At 37.8% G+C, this 25,108-nt stretch overlaps 1 protein-coding gene across 1 annotated transcript in view; it reads right to left on the bottom strand.

Moving 5' to 3' along the window:
* The window catches only part of CAPZA2 (capping actin protein of muscle Z-line subunit alpha 2), a 34,288-nt gene extending 9,555 nt beyond the window's left edge, over positions 1 to 24,733 (bottom strand). Inside the window, exons 1-7 of the mRNA XM_027731058.2 lie at positions 24,449 to 24,733; positions 9,157 to 9,220; positions 7,132 to 7,183; positions 6,380 to 6,443; positions 5,600 to 5,806; positions 4,302 to 4,381; positions 1,420 to 1,498 (exon numbers count right to left, since the gene is read on the bottom strand). Coding sequence (XP_027586859.2) covers positions 1,420 to 1,498; positions 4,302 to 4,381; positions 5,600 to 5,806; positions 6,380 to 6,443; positions 7,132 to 7,183; positions 9,157 to 9,220; positions 24,449 to 24,733 — 831 coding nt within the window. The remainder of the gene's footprint in view (positions 1 to 1,419; positions 1,499 to 4,301; positions 4,382 to 5,599; positions 5,807 to 6,379; positions 6,444 to 7,131; positions 7,184 to 9,156; positions 9,221 to 24,448) is intronic.
* Positions 24,734 to 25,108: the final 375 nt, after the last annotated feature.

Below are 25,108 nucleotides of genomic sequence, written 5' to 3'. Positions count from 1 at the left end.
CTTGTGTGTTTCGAGAGATGAAAGGGGAGCACTTCCACATACATTGAAGAAATTGTACACAATTTGCAAAAATTTGAAAGTGAGTTCAAAATTTCTTGGTGAACCAACTATTTCCTATACAAGCAATAAAAGTAGAACGTCTCATTGCTCTCCAGAACACAGACTTTAATGAATGTAAATAATTACTTGATTTATTATGTGAAATAGTAAAAAAAGACAAAATCAGCTGGTGCCCAAATTGAAAAGCTGATTAGAACTTAAGTTTCTTGGTTAAACTATTTTCTAGGCTACTGGATTAATCTTTTATAGAATTAGGTAGACACCTGCCTCCTTGTTCTGGAAAACCTCTGAAGACATTTAATCAAAAGTGTGTGCTGTGCAGAAAATGCCTGTTTTGCTGCAAGCTGAATTTAAGTGACAAAGTCTTGAGAAGCCTATAAGTTACTTAAGGTGCTGGATACTATGACCGTTGTGATCCAACAACATAATAATGGGTGCCCAGATTTTGACTGTCATTACAAATGTTATGGAATTTGCCTCAGAATGGGAAATTAGATTCAGGTTCCCTTGCTTGGGTGGATCTGAACACAGTTACCACATCCTAAAACATCATCCTAGCCTCAGGCTATGGCTAGAAAAACATCCCTTTGCATCTTCCTTCTGAAATCATCACTGATCAGTAAGGATGAGCAAACCTCATGGGGGCACAAAAAGAGCAGGAGAAGGGAACTTGATCTATATCTTATAAAAAACATAATAAAGTACTATGCTGATAGTCAAACTGCACTAATATTCTAGTCCTTGATCCCAGAACTGTTTTAATAAACTCTTGCAAAGTATGAATACATATTCCAGAGAACTAATCCAGGAAGTGAAGTCTCCCTGCCTACCACATGACAGTCAGACTTCCTTTGGTGTCAAGACTTCTGCCTGCTTCGAATTCCTCCTTTCTGAATGCCCTAAAGCCAACAGGAAGAGCAAATTCTGAATGAAGAAGACCCAGATTAAAAAATTTCTGATAGTGCAATTGCTGAAACCACAGGTTCTGAACAATAGGATAACATGAAAAAACCCCCTATTATTAGTTAAAATGAAAAAAAAAAAGTTCTACTTCAGAGAGGGCCTACCCTCAGGAAAGACTTGTCCCACTGTGAATTCAAGAAATAGGAAACCAAAGAGGTATATGCCTAGCTGAGGTGAATACACCTTCTGAAGTCTTCTGAATCATTACATTAAACACATATTTTGTGTTTGTAAGGATTAGGTAAATATGCAATTAAGTCACTCATATGTAACTGAATTGCTGCTTTGCTTACGGGGAACCCAAATTCTCTTAACATATTTAATACACTGGCCTGAGTCTCCCTTGGTAATAACTGGAGACTTTACTGACCAGGACACAGTTTGAGATAAGCATACCTGAATTTTCAAGATGCCAGCCACTTGAGTGGTTGAAGGGGTGATTGTAAACTTCCATTCTGACCTCCAACGGCCATTCCTTTAAAAAACAATAAAACAGAAATTGGATGTCACCCCACTGGTTAAGAAAAAAATCCCAACATACAACTAAGAGTCAAAGGAAACCAGAGAATTAAATTTGCAGTGCAACTACACATGCACAAAATCTTCCCCTAAAGACTTAGCCTCTATCAGTGAAGAACAGAATAGTTTTTCAAAATATTTAACCTCAGTTTTCAGTGTGGACCAAAGAGATTTATTAGTAAGGATATTTTCAGAATAGGACTTAACTTCTGAAAATACCTAAAGCCTCCAGTGTTCTTTCCGTCTTTCAGCATTAATTAGGCATTTACAGTCAATACTTTGTTTCCAGGACCTGGATGACTTGCTGGATCAGTCAAAGTCATGCTTCACCTCAGGCTATCAAAAACTTGAATGGAAGGAACATTCAAGTAGCAAGACTTTCTGCTATGCTGAGCTGTAACTAGGCCTTTCAGCTCTTCTAGTATTTCCCTTCCAGGACAACTATTTCCTTCCAGTTCTCTTCCACAAATTCAGCATCCTTGTCAAAATGCTTAAAGGGAGTTTCAAACATCTGGAAAACAGCATGAGGAGAGTGCAGTTTCACCTGATTTCTTTCCTGTAGACTAGACATTTTTTTCTTCAGTTATGAGGTTAGTGGATTAGAAGGTTAGTACACTGAAGCTGTATTAAGAATGCATGGTAGCTCTCCTTGATTCCTCCTGTGTTTGCACTTAAAGAAGGAAAAAAAGTTAAAACTAGGAGTTCCAGTCCTGCTAATGTTAGGTGTAAGTTCCAGTGTTCCAGTGCATTCAACAGTGGGAGAGAGAGATAAAATGCTAAAATTAACAGCTACTAATGAATCTATATAATGACACGTCTTAGATACAAACAACAATAACTTAAATATAAAGTATTTGGTTATTTTTTCAGACAAATTCCAAATTATCACTGAAAATTCAGATTAAGGCAATTCAGAAGCTTGTTGGCATCACTGAAAAAACACTGAAAGGTTGCCCAACTCAGTGACACTAATACTACTGGTAGCCTTCTAGACTAACCCATTGGTTATGAGAAAGCTTACGTGCTGAACTACACTTCAGGTATAGTTTTTAGATGCCTGGGATTCAATAGCTAGCTAACAGATTTGTTTGCTTCTCAGCCACTTTGTGGTCCCTTGAAGTTAAGAAGACCACAGTGTTTCCAGTCTGGGATATCTTTTTCGCCCTTAAGATGCTTTCCAAAAAAAAAAAAAAAAAAAAAAAAAATGGAGTTAAAGTTCAGAAGGACCTTTCTGTAGGAAATGTTCTGAGGTAAAAACAAAGTTATTACTTTATTTAGCTCTACTGACTTCAGATGTTTTGCAAGAGATTAACTATCCTTCCTTTTCTTCCACACTCTTTATTAAGCCATCTATCCTACTACATTGATAGTATTTCAGATAATCATAGAGTATTTTGCTTTGGTATGTCGTGGTTTTCTATCATCCAACAAACTTGCTCTCATGGTGGGTCGACAGCCTTCCAAATGCCTAAGAAGTTGGGACACCTTGAGGATAAATACTGCCTGTAGCTTGGGCTGGATATCCAGACATACAGCTGCATCACTGAGGAGCCTGGTTAACTTTGAATCCATTTCTCCATCCCCACATCCCCCAAACCAATATGCATTATTACAACTTGCTAAGAATGAGAATTAGAGTCTGACTATCCCCCTGAAAAACTCTTAGAAACCTGGTAAATATTTACCCATAACTTTAATAAAGAAAACTTCCAAGAAACATTTTCTCCATTTATACAACGTTGCTACATATCTATCTCTCTTCTTTAAAGATTATAATATTAAAGTAACTATTTGGAATATCAAAATTCATTCACACTTCCAAATTAAAAAGAAAATCAGTATTATTATTTCAAGTTACTTTTTGTATTGATGTAAAACATGCAGACTTAACTAGTCAAGTTTAAGTCAATAGGAAAAATAACATTAGCTGTACCAATTCAATAAAAATCGCTGTACTGGGCAAATAATTTAACTGATATATACACATGGTGAAATTACTATGCATATGTAATATCCACCTTCAGCATTAGAAAACAAAGATTTCTGCAGTCCAGTCATTATCCATGGGATTACTAAATATAAATTTCAAGCAGATGGAAAATAGCAAATAAAATAATAAATACATTTCTTCAGACAGCTGCATATATTAGTTATCTTTAGGGTATAACCTCCTTAACCCATTCCTGATACTGTGATATTTATCTAAACTCTGGCCAGTTTCCTGTAAGGTGCTATCCAAAGTTCACTCCAGACTGTGGAAAACATCTATCAATCAAGTCCAGAAAAAATAGAAATGTGCAGTTTGTAAGAGTTCATTTCATCCAAAATTATCTTTATCTACCTCTCACAAAAATTAATCACTCAAATCCTACTGTAAATAATTTCTGGTCACTTCTCTAAGACATTCAAAACAGGAGGAGCTGGTTTTATTCTGTCAATCACAAAGGAAGCAACACACACAAAAGCAACTGCCTTAGGGAATACAGCCATGGTATTGGTGCCAGTGTGATAAACTGTGTCATATGGAATTTTATAAAGTTCTGCAAAGGAGATGCAGGCGTACAGTCTGACATTTTACTTACCACGAAGGAAAAGATTTCTATAGTTTTGGCAGAAAAATGTGGAGTGGGGTGGAGGGAGAAAAAAGTCACATACAAGATGTATACTTATCTTCTTCTCTGAACTAAGGATTATCAGTGATGTGGCACTTAATCAGTTTGCTGTATTTTATTCTGTGTGTATCCATACAGAAAACTTACCAAAAATTTTTTGCTTGGAACTGATGGCTCTCTATGCATGCAATAATGGTTTGCTGTCCATCAATTGTTTTACCATACACCTGAATTAAGAAAAAACAAGAAGAGTAAAAAAAGTTAAAAAAAGAACAGAGTCCAGGTTTCAGTATATCTTGCTCAAACTGCTTAGAGCTATCTGGTTCTACTACTGTTAAACTGTAAAATTTCATTTTATAACCATTACGGTTCTTACATAATATTTCATACATGAAACATTAAAGTGTTTATTACAAAGCAGAAAAATCTAAGATTAGAAAACCTGAAAGTCAAACATCTTAACTGAATTTTATGTGAACTCATTTGTCTGCAACTATAGGAATTTTAAGCCTATAGCAGTTACTACAGAGGCTATATATATATTACCAGCTGGGTTTCAAACATCAGTTATTCTACACTTAATGATGATTTAAGCCTGTACAGAATAGCAAAAAGGTGACTAAACAGGTGAGTTTGGTCCTCTGTTCTGCTTTATCCCCCAAAATCAAATACTACCAAATATTATCTCAATGAACATCCAATCTGGTTTCCTTTACGGGAGCTGGAACTCATCTGACTGCCTGGGAATCCAATCCAACTTTGTCAATTCAGCAACTGACTTTTTTCCCTAGTTAATTTTTCTGTCACATCAACATAAAGCACAGGACAGCTATCAGTAGATCAGTTTGCTGAGGTTTAAATAGTCATAGGGCTTGTAAGGGCAAATGAATGCCATTTTAGTCCAGACTGAGAGGTTTTACTTTAAGAAGCCGTAAGAATCTCCAGTTCTGGTGGTAAGAATACAGCACTTTGACATATAGGAGATATGATGGAGAGAAAACAGTTTGCTCTACTAAGACAGTTTTCAGTAAACTAAGTTAAGGCAGACATTTGTATCATGGATTTCCTCTCCCTCCTGCCAACCCCTTCCTCCCTCCCACCCCCCACCCCAAGCAACAGCCAGGTAGCCAGGATCAGTGGGATCAACCTGCAGTAGTCCACAGAAGATCTTAATGTTTTACAAAATTTAAATAAAAATACTTCAAAACTGAGAGGTAAGTCTTCACTATGACCTGCTAATAACCAGTAGTAACTACTAACCACTCACTAATAATCCAATAGCTGAATTAAACTTCTGAAGCCTTCCCTTATTTCCCTGTATGAATTCCTGACAGGACTAAGTTCTTTACAGTCAAAATTGCTATCTTCCTGGTTTACAAATAGCTACTTTTTTAAAATTTATTTCTATCTATAGTGGTACAGTGGTTATGTAATTTAGCACTTACTGTGCAAACACCATTTGGATAGTGTTCCTTCACATATGCTTTCATTGCTGTTTCAACTGAATTTCTCCACGATTCTATGGCATTTTCAACTTCGTGGGGTCTAGGATCAGTAGCCTCCTTTCTTAAGTGATCAAATTTAAAAGAAATCTTGTTCTTGGGATCCAAAAATTTTCCATTTCCCAAATCACCATGTTCTGTTATCAAAACCTGTGTTAATAAACTTTTAGTTAAAATTTTACATTTACATTTATATATATATATTATATAAAATTTATTAAATTATAAAATTAGTTATTAACATTTGCTATTTAATAAAGAGGGAAAGAAATGCCATGCCCAATCTGATTACATCCAACGTTTAACTGAAGCCTACTCACATCCAGACTCACACTTTATTATGCATACAAAACATGCATATAGCAAGAGAGAAGGCTAATGTGATACATTGCCTCAGAAAACAAATTTGAATCTTACCCTCTTACTGCAACAAACAATGCAAGATATAAATTCATGTCTTCTAGTACTGAAGATGAAGCAAATAGTTTTTACAGCTCCAAAACACATCTGACTGAATTCAGCCAACATTGCAGACTGAAATTTCAACCTTTTTAGTCGCCCCTTTGTGATTAACTTATGGAACTGGTACTACTGGAGGGGCACAATCTCTATGTTTTGGTGGGGAAGATGCATTTCTTCTAATTTTCTTGCCAAGAAATGTTCCAATACCAGAACATCTTTAAGAGTTAAAGGAAGATTGCAAGTATTTAGTTGTATTCGTACCTGTTCATCATAACCGTCAATTTTTACTGGAGTAAACTGGTCCAAGTTGTACTGTGCAAATGCACTACAAGAGAAAAAAACAACAAAAGGCTGCATCAAGCACAATCTTTTTCTTTAGTAGCTGTAAGATATTTAAGTAATAGCTAATAATCTGAGCAGTGATGCATAAAAAATATCAATTTTTTATTATCTAGCAGCCCCAGATTCTTGGAATCATCTTGGTTCACTCAGTGCTCATATTACAGATTCTAAACACCATTTCACAAAGATATACGTTCAAAACTAACCTGATGTAGACAAACACATAAGCTTTACAGTAACCCATAAAAACTGGAGGATGAGATAAAGTTTAAATTCAACTGGGATCCAACTTACTAAGCCAGACATCTCTGTTCTTACAGATGAAATTAATTTCGGCATAAAACACAGTAGGCATAATGTTTTGACATAAAAGTAGGGTCTAAGATGTTTAGTAACTTCTACTAAGAAACAGAAAACAAAATCCAAAAAGGTGAGGACTAATTCCAAAATCCAGGTCATCCATTTCCAAAACAGCCGCTCTAATCATTAGGATACAACACAGATCTCTCCTCTGCCAAAAATTTAATCTTGATCAAAGATGCCCAACGCACACAATAGAGTTTTACTTGCCAAGCACACATCTTTTAAACAAACCACTTACTGATTATGAAAGTCTAACTGAAAAAACATCTTGCTTTTATGCAACTGAGTATGTGGCATCTGGTACTTACTGCGCTGCTCCTTCCCTGAGAAGATTATCATTATTAAGCAGCAACCGAACATCTGAAAGGAGATATTTACAACATAAAAGTACAGTTAACTCAGAAACTTGTTTCAGTCACATAACAAATGTCAACAGACTGTACAAAGCAAAAAACCCAAACCACTCCATACCCACTGAGATTACTAGGTAGGCAGTTTATTGCTTCATATTTCATAATTTTGACTGAACAAAATGAAAAGAATGGTATAGAAATGGATCTCTTCCAACACAATCTGCTAAGCAGATATAAGCCATATCTGACGGGCTGTGTGACAGCTCTAGGAATCTGTCAGACTAGTTTTTAGAGAAGTTCTGAATGAGAACAGCACAGAATTCTAGCAAGTTCACTTTAAAGATGTATAATACCAAATCCCTCACACTATATTGTTGTTACCGTATTCTGATGACACTTACACGGTATGTGTTGCACTTACTGTTTTTTAAGCCTTACCAATTTTGGTCTTGTTCCATAATGACACTACTAGTCAGAGGACAATATATGACAACAGCATTTCTTCTACCATCATACAAGAAACATATGAATATAGAATAAAGTAAATACTCTCCTCAAAATAACTTCATATTTACTATGGAGAAAATTTGTTATTTATGTACTTGACTTACTTCCTTATTATTTACTAGGCACTGCTTTAATAATAATTTAATGCACTGCTCATAAACTAACCAATCATTAGTCTCTCCATACCATATTAAACTCTTCTAAATATTCCCAAGGCCATTCAAGTGAAAAAAAACCACCCTGGACTGTATTTGAAGTATTTTTTCTTTAAAAACACACAAACAAAAAAACCCTCCTCAAATGAACCAAAAAGAAAAGAAACCCACCTAAACCAAAACACTCCACAACTACCTCCACCCCTCTAAACCAAACAAAATCACAATTTACAGAATTGGAACTGAAAGTTTTCTTTCTCTTTTTAAGAACGCAGTCTGAATCTCATTGAACACTGGACACACATTTATGATCAAATGTTTGCTATGTATTTTCAAACATTATTTTTCAGCAGGTAGTTGCAACTATGAACTAGCTTAACAATAAAGTTTACAGCAGTACTACTGTAAGAAATTTTAATAACCTTCAGGGAGCTGAGTTAAGCTGCTCGCCAACTGCTCACTTCACAAATGCAGTACTAGTTAAGTTTAAATAATAATCAGCTGGTCACAGTTCAACTCAAAAACAAGACTTGTAAAAGAATTGCATTCTTTAACAAATTTAAGCTCTCTCCTGTCTGACACTGAACTACAGGTTTAGTATACCTAATTTACTTCTTTATTTAAATAGCTTCAGAGACATTTGTAAACCACAGCTATAAAACACATGCCTTTTTATACAATATCTATGCCCACATATCTTGATGCCAGACAAACACAACAATTCTTAAAGAAAAGTAACATCTTAGGTAAAGTTCAGGCAACAAGAGTTGAGACAAGGTAATTTTAAATTTCCTTTCAGTTTACCAATACATTCAGTAAAATGAAGTGTACCCAGAACTTAAGGGTCAGAAATGTTTGGAGAAGATTAATATTCTTTCCACAAGCGGTATTAGGCAGTAGTCCTCTGTATATTCAAGGTTAAGTATTTGTAATGCTATTTCTTCTTAAAACAGAAAAAAAGACCATTTTAATTTCAGCTAGTTTAATTTCTGTTGAAAAATATAGTTGTTTATCAAAGACTGAAAAGAGTACCCGTGGTTTCTAAATGAAAACCCCAGTACCTGTTAATTCATGACTGATTAAAAACAGAGAGAAAGCTTGTTCTTACATCACAAAGAAAAGTAGTACTTTCTTCCTTTTACATTTAAACTTCAAGCTGTCTTGTGACTGAAAAGCTTATTATGCCAAGCTACAAAACCAGCTCTTACAGTGTGGGAGCTACTACTATGTAAACTACATGAAACTCAGGAGAGTGATCAGCAATACAATTTTGGATATAGATGCCTTAAGTGAAAGGACAGAGCAGACAGATACTCACCATTGAACACCTCATTGAATTCCCCAGGAGGAGCATGAATTATGAATTTTGCCGCTATACGCACCTTAAATACAAAAACAATCATGTAGTTGTATATACTTGTATTTGTTCCTATTCAAACCAGTTATGCATTATGTAATTTTAATAGCAAGACATGAAATTTTTCAACTCCCACTGTTTCACATATTTGTTCGGATTATTTTAACTTCCTGTCTTCATTAAAAACACAGAATATAAAGTTCCACCTCTTCAGACAGAATAAAGGAGATTATATGTGATGGAAGCAGATGGAGAAATTGAATCATTCATGTTTTGTAATTATTCTCAAAAAGAAAAAGATGAATATAACACATAAGATCAATAATACATTCGCAATCTATTTTAACTTTCAGTCCATGGATGCCTGGGAATCAATACACAATCCAGAAGAGCAAGAAACCACGATGAAGATACACTTGATCTTCAAAGCCTCTCTTCTAATTTTACTACACATCCTATGGTTCTATACTTTCCAAAAGGTGACAGTTAGACAGTAACTGATAAACTACACAAGTTTAAAACCACTGCATAGACACTAAAACATGTAATTTCACCTGCATCTACCTATGACCTCTTAGTGCCACAGGATCAACAGATAAAGTTTAAAAAAACCACCTTGAGATCTTAATTAATGCAAGTCCTCCAACAACTGCCTTCAGCCACAACTTCTTGCAAAGAAAACACAGCATAAGCCAGTATTTCCACTACAAGTATGTGCACCTGCCCTGGCTTTCTCCCTCCTGCTTGCACAAGCCCTTGTACAATAACACAGTGAATAAAATCAGAAAGGTTATTATTGCTCTTTTTTTCCCCTCAGACCAGTTCCCTGACCTGGTTCACTGCACAGCTACAGATACATGTGCTTGCAAAAGGAACACAAAAATACTTTTTTAATGTGAAAGAACTTAAAACCCTCTCAACTATTACCTTATTTGCAGAATGTCACTCAGCAGACTTGCTTTCATTTATTCTTCTTTCCCCCTTAAACTGTTATGGGCACCCATTATAGAAACTAATTAAATAAATGTTGGTTCCCTAATTTCACCTGACAAAAGTTCCTATCTTTCATACTTTACAGTCATCCAAGTTCAGCAGACACTCTAAGCTCTCTTGCATGCTTGATATGATGTTGCTATTCAAATACAGGATACCACTTGAATCATAGTTCCCATTCCTAACACCTTCAATTACATTTCTGTGGAATAAAGAGCTGGGAGATTCAGTGTCTGCACTCTCTGAGAGCACTGTTTGAAATTAAGGTGTTTGAGAACCACCATACAAATATCTAAAAATAACCAAAGAATGCTTTGCATTTACACATTTATATGTATTTGAAACTACAAAAGAACTGTCTGAGCATGCTAAAGCTCTTGAACTGACTTGCAAACAGCTTTTACTAGCAGCAATACAGCCAGTGCTCAGGCCCCTGGTTCTTGACGCAGCCCAAGTTTCAAACAGTCTCCAGGAGAGGTGACTCAAGCTTAGAGTACCCTGACAGAGTGCTTAGCTGCGTCACTAGCAGTGTTAAAACCTCAAGTGACTAACCTAGGCAGCTTTCAGCTCACAAACAGCACACCACCACTAGAGCTGCTAATGGAAATGGAAAAGCTGTCAGTTCCAAACTTTCTAACCTGAATGCCATGTTTCGGATTGCACACAGCCTTTATCTGATATCTCAAATGTCCACATCAGAACTCTTCTTTACATGTAAACATGAATTTGCATTATACTGAGATAAATGTAACAGGCTTTACTCTTCTCAAAAGAGACAGAGAGACAAGAGCATCTGCTTCTATGGCAACTTATTAAAGCACTTGCCCAGGTAAGAAGAAAGGAGACTTGGATTGTCTCTTTGAACCAAAGGAACTCATCTGCATTAGCAAGATTATCCCAACCACCAATCTGCACGCTCCATACCTCTCCTGCTGAAGTCAGGGCACTGTACTCAGCTCAATGTTCAATCCAAAGGAAAATAAAGGATGTGAAATACAGCTAACCTATGATACTATTAAAGCACTCAAGAAGGAGAAGGGGAAGACTGGCTCCAAGAATTCTATCATCAGGGCATTTTACCAAATGACCAACTGTGGTGGTTTTGGCTGGGGTTTTCTTCTCAGTGGCTGGTATGGGGCTGTGTTTTGGATTTGTGCTGAACACAGGGCTGGTAATATAGAGATGTTTTTGTTATTGTTGAATAGCATTTGCACAGAGCCAAGGCCTTTTCTGCTTTCTGTACTGCCACACTGGCAAAGAAGTTGGGGGTCCATGGGATGTAGGGAGAAGACACAGCCAAGACAGGTGACCCAAACTGACTGAAGGGATATTCCATACCATATGACATCATGCTCGGTATATAAAGGGGGGGAAAGGAGGAGGAAGGGGGAGATGTTTGGAGTGATGGTGTTTGTCTTACTAAAGTCACCGTGACACGTGATGGGGCCCTGCTCTCCCAGACATGGCTGAACACCTGCCTGTCTATGGGATGTGGTGAATTAATTCCTTGGTTTGCTTTGTTTTTGTGCATGGCTTTTGCTTTCTCTGTTAAACTCTCTTTATCTCAACCCACAAGTTTTCTCACTTTCACCCTTCTGATTCTCTCTCTGATCCTACTGATGGGACAGTGTGGGGCTTGGTGGCTGATACCAATAACCACCAATAGTCAGGGATTGGGCCTCACGCTTAAGAGCAAGTATTTAGTTGTGTGCTTTCAGTAAAAACATCTTCCTGTCTCAACTGGACTAAAGTGCAGCAGACTCCTGGCTCAAAGTTAGATGAAGGAACGCTTCAGGTGAACAGGACTGCTCACCCCTGCCAAGGCCAGATTAGCTTTGGGCAAGCAGAAAAACAAGACTCACAGACATTTGGAGCCCTGAAATAACAAGTCCATCGATTTTGGGCTGGTAGAAGCTATATAAGCAAAACTTGGGTGCCCAAACTGTACTCCGAATGACTGCATGCTTTAAACTGGTAACATCTCTAAGGTGAGATATTAGGTCTGTACTAAAACTGGAATACTACCCCATTTTCACCTGTTTTGGTAACGTAAAACTGCTTTTGCTTCTTTTTTCGTTATCAGTAAAAATTATTCTTATCAGTCAGATTAGCTATGGTATAAGTAATATTCATTCAAAAACATTCAACAGTAACAGATGCTTCTTCAGCACAGACCAAACTAAACATTACTTTTAATGAACATTTTACTAGTAAATTCAATGCCTCACTAAGAATTTTTTCAGTGTGATAATTCATCACAGATGACACTTTTCACAGAACAAAACACAATCATGCAAATTTGCAATGAACATCTCATCAAGTATAAAGTATAATAATGCTTACAAGAAGCAAAAAACCTGAGGTGTCTTCAGAAATTGCATCTGTCAGCTAAGACTGCATTTTGCTAACCTGCCTTTGTGAAGCCAATTTAAAAGTAATGAACTTTGCTTCAGCAGTTAAGCCAAATTAACTTATCTGTGATGATTATCTGAAAAAGCTGTAATTCCCCAACTCATATATACAGGGAGCCCATATAAAAGAATTAAATCCAGTAGTCTCACTTAGCACATTACAACAGAAAATCACTTACAGCTTTATTGCCACTGAATTGTTTCAGAAATTAATGCTCTAAAAGAGGCTTCTGTTTTCCAAAACCAGACTATGCTGAAGGATGAATGAATGCACTTCCATAAGCCCCAACAAGATGAAAATCTCTCCCTTTTGCCAATAAAAAGCCTCTGGCTCAGCTAACACTTGGGGAAGCACAATTAAAACAAAGGGACAGTCCATATAAAATGTGGTGTTTATGGACAACTAAAAAAAAATAAATTAAGAATGCACATATAGCAAGAGGCGCATAACTTGTAATACAAAGTGACAAGCAAAAAACCTCAACTGCACTTCAGTCCAGCTGAGACAGGAAGCTTTTCTGCTGAAAACTGTTTTAAGAAAACATGTCTATCAGATGCATTACAGCTGCAACCAATGCTGATTACTCAATACACTGAGACTTTTAAAAATTGACTTGAACAGGCCAAAACAGAAACAAACTAATATTTTAAAAGTCTAAGTGACAAACCCTTTTTCACCCAAGAGAACTGCACCTTCACACACAGTACAAGAACTTTACACAGGTATCGGCAAGTAACAAAAAATTAGGTTACAGTAGAGTATTTCTTGAGAAAATTCAAAAGTAAAGACAGACAACACCTGAAGTTTCTCCACTTATTACTCTAGTTACTCCTGAAACACCACCTAAAGTTGAAGACAGTGTTTTATTGATGTAGCTTTCCAAGATTTGATTTATGGACACTGTTTTCAGTCTTCAGAGCGGCAAAAACCTGACATCCAGTCATCAATGGTTCACAAAAAGGGAGCTTTTACTACAAGCCTATGTAAGGAACTGCGCATTTATTATATTAAATTTCTTGAATGCAAACCCCCCCAATCTAAATATGTTTTTATGAAACATGACTTTGTGCAGGTTTGAGTATTAATTTGGACAAATCATACAGAAGCTGAGAGTAAGTTATATATAAAAAAAATATAAAAAAGATACTTTGAAAACATTGAGAAGGGAAGCATTCCGCACTGTAGGCGTTCTCTTTCTCCAATTTTCACATATACACCAATCTCAGTCTTGCTTAAATGGAACCCTGGTATCAGCAGGTAAGAACTAGCAATATTTACTTTCTCATTGCAAGTGAAGCCAAATGCTACTCATCACATCAGTTACAAGCTTTTTGATTTTATAAAGTAAACTATTTCAGTTAAGGTAAAAATTCAGACAGAGAAGTTTAGCAAAAGAGAAAAGGACAGGTTTATTGTATGTGATGAGCACAGTTATTAGGCATAATGAGTAGAGATTAAAACAATTAGTCTGTCAACAAATGCCTACACTTAGTTACAACAGTATTTGCAGTTTTCAGATTGCACAAGCACAGAGAAATGCAGTAATGTACTGAATGGTGACAGTTATGCTAAATCCATCTTTCTTTTCAGCCTTCTGCCTTTATTTCACAATCTAATTTCTCCCAATGTGTGACACCCATCAGATACATTGAGAAATCTTACTCCTCTACCTTTTCCAGCCTAAGACATTCTCAAGTTTATTTTCTTTTAAGGAAGTTATACGTAGTGACTTCAAATGCCCTTAAACCACTCTTCCTGTTCCTGACACATCAGAAGTGACACTGGCTGAAGAAGCCCGACCTTCTGTGCTGTATGTGCCTATATATGGTCAGGAATAGCGCTCGCAGCAGTGCGGGGCTCCACAGTGCCACACCACTGTCAGCTCCGCCAGGGCATGCTCATTCCTCTCGATCTGCTAAGGTAACAGGGGAATTAAAATTTCCCCCCTTTCCTTTTTCTTTTCCCTTTTTAACTTAACTGAAACATGGCTGTATTTGCCAGGCACCTTGACAGCTCACTCCTTCAATCAACACCCATGCTGCACAATAAAAACATGCCGATAAGCAAGATGCTGTGAAACCACGTACTTGCCCTTAGTCTTTCCTACACATCACTTATTTCAAATTCAGCTGTGAACTCCTTGCAGAAGGGAAACTCACCCTCCTCTACACTTGTAACAGGTTAAAGTTCACTGCTCCACAGCAATAAAAATGAAATAGAGAAGTAGATATTAAAAGCCTTTTTAACCTAAAAAACTGCACGAAAATTTTGGGGGAGGGTGTGTAAAAGATTCCCATAATACATTTTCACTCAAAGACAACTTTGTTGCTAACCACAGGGGTCAAAAAAAAAAAAGAGCTTCCAGAAGTTACTTTTATTAGTGTTATAGCATACAATGTCAAAGCATTGTATATTACGCATTTACATTCCGGATTCCTGAGGGCACCTAGCTATCTTATAAAACACAATAAATATCCCATTCACAGGAAACTATGTTTGGCAAAAAAAAGAAGATGAGATATCACACTGGGGAGAAGGGAGCTCCAGTAACAGTAAAGAGTCCAGAGAGGTCTATTCTCACACATGCCTTCTGCTGTAGTTCTTGTTGAAAACCTGTCTGCAGGCAACTAAACAAATGGTTTTGTCTTGACCCACTCTATTTACAGGTAACTACAGGGGTTTCTCACAATTAACCCACAGTTACAGAAATATTAACAGTTAAACTGATTTAAACCAGGTAAGTTCCAATTCTCTCAAGACCCTGTAACTCACACTCACAGTAACATACAAGTCATTCAGGGATCCTGCTTGGACTGATACTGGACAAAAGACTTATCTAGTTTTATCGAGTTCTGAGTTTGATTCAAACTTGTGGTTTGAGTTCAGCTTGAGCTGTACCATTATTTTTCAATATGCAGCTCTGACATCTACCAGCCAAAATGAATTTTGCATTGACACATGTAACAACACATCGAGGAACACAGTCTAAGGTTCAAACATTTGCAAGATACAATGCCTGATGCTCTGTCAGCACTGCAAACATCAACATAGTTTTTGAGTTTGTCAACCCTTCAGTGTTTAAAGAAAATATAACTTCCTTCTGCTTTGGGTAGCTAGACACTTGGTATCACTGTCTCCAAGCGCTCATTAAATCCTTAGGTTAGATACTTACTAGGATTGTTACACCAGTAATGACCACACATCTTTTAAAATAATAAAGGAGCTGGGGGTGTTTCCTAGATGGCATGAACTGACCTAATACCATGCTGCTGCTGCCAACAAAATGACTAATCTCCCTGCCTCTTCCTAAATAAGCCATGTGATGCATTTTTACAAACTTCCATGCATCACCAGTGCTCATCTATTTATGTGAATATTCAGATAAGCAAATTCATATAGCTAAAGAATAGCTTTAAAAGGTGGCAAGAAGATAGCAACCAATTCACTTATAAAAGAACTTTAAATAATTATTGTTCCTTCCTGCTGACAGTTTTGTGAGGTGAAAAAGCCTTTGAACAGCTAGACAAGCACTGGGAATATACAGGTGAGGAAGTGATTAACCCACGTCAGCAGCAAATTGCCTTCTCAGCCTCTAATGAAACCTCACCATACCCCCAGGCATAATTTCAAACAGTGAAGCAGCATCCCAAAACATGCATCATCTCACACAAACGTGGAACTAAGGCTCTGGTAGACAGGGAATGAATACAGAAGTAGTGCTGCAACTGCCTTCCTACCAGGCTCAACCGAAAAATGCGCTGTAGTATTCAATTCACTTCTGCTTCTGGAAGAACTGAGGAAGAAAACACTGCAAAAATGTGGTTCTGTGGCACAGGAAAGGAGGGGCACATTCCATGTCTATGGCTTTGACTGAACAGACATTTCCTTATTAGTAATGCCTAGAGCTGCATTGCATCTGTAGAACGTGTGTTTTCCTCAATTATTTTTAATACACATGTATTTAAGACTATATAACAGTACCAGCACTTAACAGTGGTGCAAAAAGTAAATCTTACACAACATGAGGTATTCTAGCTGCCTTCTTTCTACCTGAAAACCTGACTTGGAAAATGAGATTTATTTTCATAAAAATAACCACTTTGAAAAGTGCTGGATTTTTCACTGTAGGGCCTTTCAGCAGCAGAATATCTAAATATCATAACAGTCTCCATCTTAAAATCACTTTACACAGCACATAAGATAAGATGAAGGATTAATAAAACCCAAACATAAAACAGGACTCCTGAAAGTCATTGTATCAGCCACAGATAGCAAAGGGGAACGTGAAAGCAATATATGTTACTTGGGTAATACACAAGTCTAACCATAAAAAAAATATTAAAGAAGATAAATCTCCCCCATGTAATTTTGCAGTTAACTTCATTACTCCTGACTATATCTAATTTTAATGCAACAAGCTTTCACAGATTTTAACTTTTAACCAGTATAAAAGTATTATACTGGTCTCAAATTAGTGAAATAAATAAGTTTTGTCTGTACATGTGAAGGGATCAAGATCAACCTGAGACTTTAGCTTCAACTATCAGCGTCAATTAATAAAATCTCTGAACTAGAAAAAATTCCTTGTAATTATAATACAGACAGTAGAATACATTATATTATTTTTCCTCACATCTTTATTTCTCTGAAAGTTTATGTCTTCTCAGTAGTTGGTTGGACAACAAATAGGCTAAGAAAACTCCATATATGCAAATGGGATTCTAAAATTATTGGTAGGGCCACATTTCCCAAATTTGTCATATAGAACATTCTTCCCTGAAGTGTCTTAACTACAAGTTTTTATCTTTCATGTGGTAGTCCTTTTTCCAGGGATGTACATGAAAGTTCAGAATACAAACAATCAGAAGGAAAAAATAATAACATCTCAGGTTCACAACTTGGACAAAAGTTGCTTTCAGTAACTTCCAAAGGACTTTCTGGAAAAAAAAAAGAAAAAGAAAAAAAAAGGTAAAATAAAAAAAAAAAAAAAAAGGAGAAAAAAAAGATGAGTAGGAGATGTGTCCAATCAAGTAGCATTAAATTCCAGTCTTGGGAGACTATACATTGGGTGCTTCAACATATCAGTATTTGAAATTACATCATTTTTTGGTACTTATTATTTCATTGTAGGGTCAAGCCCTAATATATGTAATCAGCCCAAGAAACAAAATACTGTATTGAGAAGCATGCTAGAGACTAGCACTCCCTTTGCTAAACAGAAATCTCATGTAATTTGACAAATATCTAGTGCAGGCATTGGTCTAATGCAAAATTATGAGTAAATCTTACCCATAAAACCTTTAGCAGCTGAGCAATTGCATACTTAGCTTATGGATCAGATAGGGAACAGATAAGCAGCATACAAAAAATTATCCCTATTTCCTTGCAAAAGTCATTCATTGAAAACTGAAAAAATAGTAAAATTTTACATTTAGTGAAAAGCAAAAGCATTAACTTTTGCCTGAGAAATAAAAGGTATAAGAAACAGCTAACTAAGATTTCATTCACAAAGAAAGAAACCGACAGTATCATCTCCCACATACAGAACCAAGGCATCCTGTTAAGACATGATCCTCTCTTTCTCGGCAATCCTTATAAAGTGGTACCCACTATAAGCTAAAAAGCACTTGGTTAATATTTGAAAAGTATTCTTCCACTACAAAACCTAAATTTTTAAAGTGAGTCCTCCTCCTAGCCCAAGAGAATTTGTTATAATTGGATACTCCAAGGACATCAAGCCTGAATTCAGTAGCAGTGGGGAGAGAAAGGGAACAGTCTCAGAGCTTGCTCTATGAAAAATAAGGTGCCATCTTAGCTGTATACCTCTCCCTCCCAATTTCAGTGTCTTAAAATCCTCTCTCAGAGTTACCTATTAAAAATTTTAACACCTTCTGTCAAGTTAAGAAAGTATCTGAAGTATTTTACATTTCAGAAGCTTTTAACTAAAGCATTACAAAAAAAGTAATTGCCATATGCTGAAAAATCTGCTTTCATTTCTCAATGAGCAGTTCAAGCCCCTTTACACCCCACTTTCAGAAACTGAAAATGAATATTATATGGTGTTGCCTGAAAAAAATATACTGTTTTGATAAGTAATGTGACTAAACCCCTTACATCCTGCTCTTCTTTGACTGCCAAAATTGAAATGAACCAAAGATGGACTTTCACAGCAGAACAGTTGATGATTGTGTTGGTGTGCAATAGAATCATATCTATTATATCAGAAATTGTCTCCAGTTTCATTACTGGGTTTGCCAATAACTTGTTCTATTGCTGTTCTCTATTTTTGGTTCACTTTGTCTCTCTTATCTACTTAATCTATGAGGTTTCCTGGGTAGCAAGCTTCTGCATAAGTTTTGTGAGCACAAAGGCGGCAAGATGGTCGTGAGCTGCCACTGCATTATACATACTCAATAACATGTTAAAAGTCCACAAAAGGTCCACAAAAAGTACCTAATTTTTCAAACTACTAATAGGAAAAGACTACATGAACGGGAGTTTTAAAAATCACTTATAAATATAATACAGGTTTCATTTGTGTTCATCTTCAAGCTTCAAGTAATTACTTTTAAACTTGTCAGAAAGGCAGAAAATTTTGCTTTGCATAGTAACTTTCTCTGGAGGTACACAGTGAAAGCCCAGCAGCAAGTCCAAGCAGCACTGGACCCAAGTTGCAACAATTAAATATTAGGAAAAGTTTCTAACCATAGGTTTAGTCAAACATTGCAATACCTCACCCTGAAAGCCAGTATCATCTCCATCACTGGAGATACCCAAAACTCAAACTAAGTCCCTAAGCAACCTTATCTAAGTTGGCCTGCTTTGAACAAGCAGCATTTGACTTACGTCCAGAAGTTTCTTCCAGCCTGTATGACTGTAGCAATAAACAAAGTTATTCTTTGCAGTTACACATACAGGACATGATCATTTCTTCAGATAGTGTTTAATACTTCCCCAACAAAGTGATTCAGATCTCCGTCCTGTCCTTCAATCTCAACAATATTGGTACATTTAAAAAAAAAAAATAATTCTTAAGACAACACACTATTTTCATACACATTTTTATGGACATTCTGAGATGTACGTGAAAATCTTAATCTTGGAAGGACTGCTATATTCAGAACTACATGTCAGTCTGAGAAGCACTCCCAACTTTCTCATTCTTATTAAAGAATTTCCTCAAAATGTTATCGAAGTGTAACCATGGAGTTTAACCTCATCTTTGTAAAAACAATTCCTTCCACACCATTACACACAGCTACATTTCACTTGAGGAAAAAATATTAACTTTCATAGCTTTGATAGTGTAGTAAATTAAACACCAGATATGCTTAAAAAGTAACTGAGTTACTACCCATTTAAGTATTAAAGGTTTTTCAAACTTTCATCAGATCCTGCTACAGCATTTCCAGTTCCATTTAGCATTTAAATACAAATAAGAACCAGGATGCTCATAAGGTCCTTCTGTGAGACACGTTAGTAAAGCCGCACTTTTGCACAAAGTGTACACTGATGAACTACAAAGAACGAACGTTAGGATACTTGCAAGACTTTACCTTAAGTTTACCTTATAGATTACATTGCAATTATACCCAGAAAAGGTTATGCAAATCTGGCTCTGACTCATTTACAGTCTCCAAGTCTCATTCAGCACAATTCTAAAAGTCAGAATTCTAAATCCTTTCAAAATTAACAATTTATAGCACAAGAACTGCTTTAACACATGTAAAGATTTTAGAAAAGTAACATTTTTTCAGTCAAAAATTCTGCTAATGTTTCCAAAACAGTTACAGGAGAAAGGTTTATATTTGTGTTAAGGAAACACCTGAGCCTCCCACAGTGGTGGGCTTGTATGTCCAAGTGCAATATGCTGTCAGCGTATTACATTTTAAAGACAAAGTTCCACGAGAGAGAATGCATTTTACTGGCACAGCCTTTTCATTCCAAAGCACTGACTTTTCCTTTATCTGACAAAACTACACTGCAGAGTTTAGGTGGTGTAAGACCTCAACCTTTATAACTTAAATGAGGTGTCACAACCTATAAATCTAAGAAGTTACAAAATTACCCAATGCACCAGGAGTACCAGGAAGCAATGAAGGCTCATTTTAAAAAATAGGACTACTTCCTCATCACAAGAGAAGTTTTTTTTCTAATCACAGCAAGCTGACCCACTGTTAAACCCCACTTTTCTGAGCAAGTGAAACTACTGAGACATAAGCTTACTGAAAGAGGTGTGGTTCCTTTTTTTTTTTTAATACTGTTTGACAATTCCCATATTTATTATGTTCAGGAATGCAAGGGCTAATTTTGCATTAAAAAAATTCATGTGTTATCCTTTCCTAAGAGGATTCTCCCCTTTCCTCCCTGAAGGTATCCTCATTTTCTCAGCCTTTATCTTGAGACATACACAGCTATTTAACTTCTGTGCAACCAAACCTACAGTAAACGTGTCCCTTCAAGTCACCAAAAATGAACTGCAGAACACAAGCTTTATGTTTTAAATAGTTTTAGTGTTGTTTTTCATTTGTGCTGTTGTTTGTTAATGAATATTTACATTAGCAAATGCAACGTTTACAGTAAAATCAGTACCTTCCATCAGTCATTGCCTATATTCATGTAGATAAATTGTACCTTTTATATTCACACTAATATGCTCATTAAAAATATTTTTATATATTTTATTTGTTTGACACAGCCACAGGTAAGAAAACAATTTCTACAGAAACTGGAATAAAACTGAACTGGAAAAAATGGTTACTAGACTTAAATAAAACTACTTCAAATATCCTGGATACATAAAGAGGTTTTGCATTCAAAACTTTTTAAGTGAGGATGCATTATCCATAGGTAGGGCACAGAAGTGATCGTTTTCCATTGCTTGAGAGTTCAGAGCTCCAAGATTTACAACTTTCACACCTAATTTTTATTTATAAACGGAAGCAAACATAAATTTATGTTTTCCACATATCCAAAAGCTTCTGAAATTTCAGAAGCTGACCTACCTGAATAAAGCAACTACAAAACACTGTGGCTCACAAAAACTGTTTTTAGCACTGAAAAATTGCTGGTCCTAGATGCTAAAGGCAGTAACTCTCACTGGCATTAGTCCAACTTCAGATCTTTGGATCTACACAAATCTTACACAACTTATTTACTTCAAATAGTTCTCATATTTTTTTAAATGCTTATTCAAATTTATCCTCACACTTACTATCATTATTGAAAGAAAAGCAAGGCTTCAAAAATCTCACACTAAAATGTGAATCTAAGGAACAAGTTCAAAACCAATTACGCAATCCTGAATATTGAAATCATACTCCTTCTGGCAACTGGCTCTTCTTCCTTGGTTTAACAGCTTCTTTACCTGAACTGTAACTCTTTGTTTTGCCATTATTTCAATTATGCCCCTTCTGTATTCTCAATTATGCTAAACACTGCCAGTTTTAAATTTGAATTATGCTACAGCTAAACACAGTCACCCTAAATCTAGCAAGAATAAGGTATATGAACTGCTTACTGTCTTTGCAACACTTAACACTTTGACTACACATGAAGTAAGATATGGATCCAAGACCTTCCAGAACTTGTCATATCAAGGGGCTATATCACTCCATCTCCTACTTACTTGTGCTCATACATAATTATTAGGAATCTGATACAAAAAAACTTCTGTTATTTGGTTCACCTTCTTCCCTTCTTGAATTTCAGAAGTTTTGACCAGGGCTCTAGTTATGTTTCTACTGAAATTAGCTACAAAACTACATCACCACCATCATCAGCCTTCAACACTATCAGTTCTGTATCAGGGGAGAAAAGTATATAAATGAGCAACGTGATTTATTTGCCATGAAAAATCAATGTTTGCCTGTTTGCATCTACTCCTACATTTATTTATAGTCCCAGCTGGATGAGTGAGAAGGGTGTGCTTGTCAAATGCTATCCAGCTGATTTTTTTTTAGCTCAGTAAACTGAATGTTTCAAATAACATTTTTATTTTACAATGATACAACAACTTAATGCATCAGAAAAAAAAATCTTAAGGCGTCACAAAATCTACATAGATATTTGCCTGTTTTTCCATTAGTTTGCAGGTTACCCATCTTTGCTTTCTTAGCCAATAAAATACACTCTCAGACTTGGAAAATTCCACTCATATAGGCCAATCAATTATATACAGGACTGAAGCAGATAAGTAATCAATTTAAATTTACAATGGATGAGTGCTCATTCTATTTACTTATATCAAGACAGGAAGAGTCTCTAGAAGGTCTGCGCCCATTTTCAGAGAAAAAACCCTGAAATTAGTGGGTGGAAGAAAGTTCAGAAAACTCCATCAGTCACAAAAGCACAGACTGTGCTTCAGAGATAAGATAAAACTGTCATTGTGCCTTTTCTTATTTGACAGGACAACAAGCAATGGGCACAAAATCAAACACAGGAGGTGCCATCTGAGCACCAGGAAACACTTTCTTACTGCAAGGGTGACCAAGCGCTGCCACAGGTTGTCCAAGGAGGTTGTGGAGTCTGCGTCCTTAGAGATTTCTAAAAGCCATCTGCATGTAGTCCTGGGCATCCTATAGATGACCCTACAAAATGACCTCCAAGGTCCCTTCCAACCATTCAGTGATGACAAGATAACCCGCAGTCTAAGTATTTTCTGCACACCCTCTAGGTACAACGCACTCGATCAGTGTTACTTGTATTTCCTATAAGGGGCTAAAAGTAACATGTATTACCACCTATACTTCTTGATAAGACTACTGCTTGTACCAACACAGAGGTGGCATTTGAATGTGAATTACATAGAGGAGGGCATAGTCTTAAAACCTCTTGAGAAACAGACAACGAGATCCTGGTGCTACACATCCCTTGGCACATCAGTGCATCTCTTGTCATGAAAAGTGATCAAACAGAAAATCTGTCTTATTGTAACCACTTAAACAGTTTAGACATCCTTCTAACTTCAAACAAGTTTGAAATATCATTTATTGATGCCTCTCACATTTGTGGCATCTCGCAGCTTCCACAGCCATGAAAATCTACATTTTTAAAGTCGAAAGTGAACAAGATCATGCATTACATAAAGGTATGAGCAGTGCACCAGCACAGTGTAGACAAAACACCACACCCTAGCTTGGAAACAGACAGCTGCCATGAAGATGGATCCAACAGAGGATGACAAGGAGGAGTGATAACTGAGGTTTCACAAGACATCCTACTCCTTGTGAGATTTTTCTAGAAAAATCTGCCTTAAATCTAAATTTCCAACTGCCACAAAAAGAGATTATACATACATCTCGCTAACACAGGCCGTCTGCTCCTTGACCTTACGCTTCCCCAATTAATGCCTCCTAGCAGGAAGTAAAACAGCGTTCCTCACGCCCACACCCCGCTCCTCTCCGCAATCACCTGCTCCCCATCTCCTCCCGCAGCCTGCGAGGGTGCAGGGGGATGCAGGCCCGGTGCTCCGGCTGGCACGAGCACGGCGCTTCGGGAACGGGAAGTGGAGGTGGGGGAAGGGGAGGGGAGAGCCCTTCCGCGTCCCTCCTGCCTCTCCGTGCCGTGCCCGCTCCCCGCACACGGGCCGGCACAGCGCCCGCCGCCCCCGGCGCCGCCCCCGCCGGGCCCGCACCGTACAAGGCGCGGCGGGAGATGCGGCCAGCCCAGCCCAGCCCAGCCCTGCCCCGGCCTCCCCCGACCCACCGCCCGCCGGGCCCGGCCCGGGGCCACGGCGACAACAGGAACCCGGGCCGAGAGCCGAGCTGGGCCCGCCGGCTCGGAGGAACGGGGGACAGGAGGGCGGCGCGGCTCGGCGCAGCACCCTCACCCATCCAGACATCCCTACCTTCTCCTCGTCGGACAGCTGCTCCTCCAGGTCCGCCATCTTCCCGTCGGCTGCACCGCCCCCTCCCGGCTCCTCCTCCCGGGCAGGAAGGGCGGGACCCGCGCGCGCTCCCTGCGGAGGCGATGCCTGTGCGCGCGCGGGGCGGGTGGGGATCCAGGAGTGGAAGGGCGTGGTCGGCGCGGAAAGGGGGGATTGTCGTCCTTGATGCGACAGCAACGAGAGACGGGGGTAGGCAGAACTGAAAATCACAGGATCGATTAGGTTGTAAAAGACCTCGGAGACCATCGAGTCCAATCTATGACCCAACACCACCATGTCAACAGACCATGGCACGAACTGCCACGTCCAGTCTTTCCTTAAACACTTCCAGGGACGGTGACTCCACCACCTCCCCGGGCAGCCCATTCCAATATCTAATCACCTTTTCTATGAAAAAAATTCTTCCTAATATCCAATCTGAATCTCTCCTGGTGCAGTTTAAGGCTATGTCCTCTAGTCCCGTCGCTAATTTCCTGGGAGAAGAGGCCGACCTTCACCTGGTTACAGCCTCCTTTCAGGTAGGAGGAGAATGTCCGGGTTTCAGACAGAGCCTTGGCAGGGTGCTCAGTGCGGGTCAGTGGATGTGGGTGCTGAGGGCAAGGGCCGCAGGTTTGTCCGCAG

This window comes from Pipra filicauda, unplaced genomic scaffold (genome assembly GCF_003945595.2).
Source record: "Pipra filicauda isolate LSUMZ 115617 unplaced genomic scaffold, ASM394559v2 scaffold210_size2929891_pilon, whole genome shotgun sequence".
Taxonomy (NCBI): Eukaryota; Metazoa; Chordata; class Aves; order Passeriformes; family Pipridae; genus Pipra; species Pipra filicauda.
Note: the sequence above shows the minus strand (reverse complement) of the source record. Positions and strands in the feature narration are given on the sequence as shown.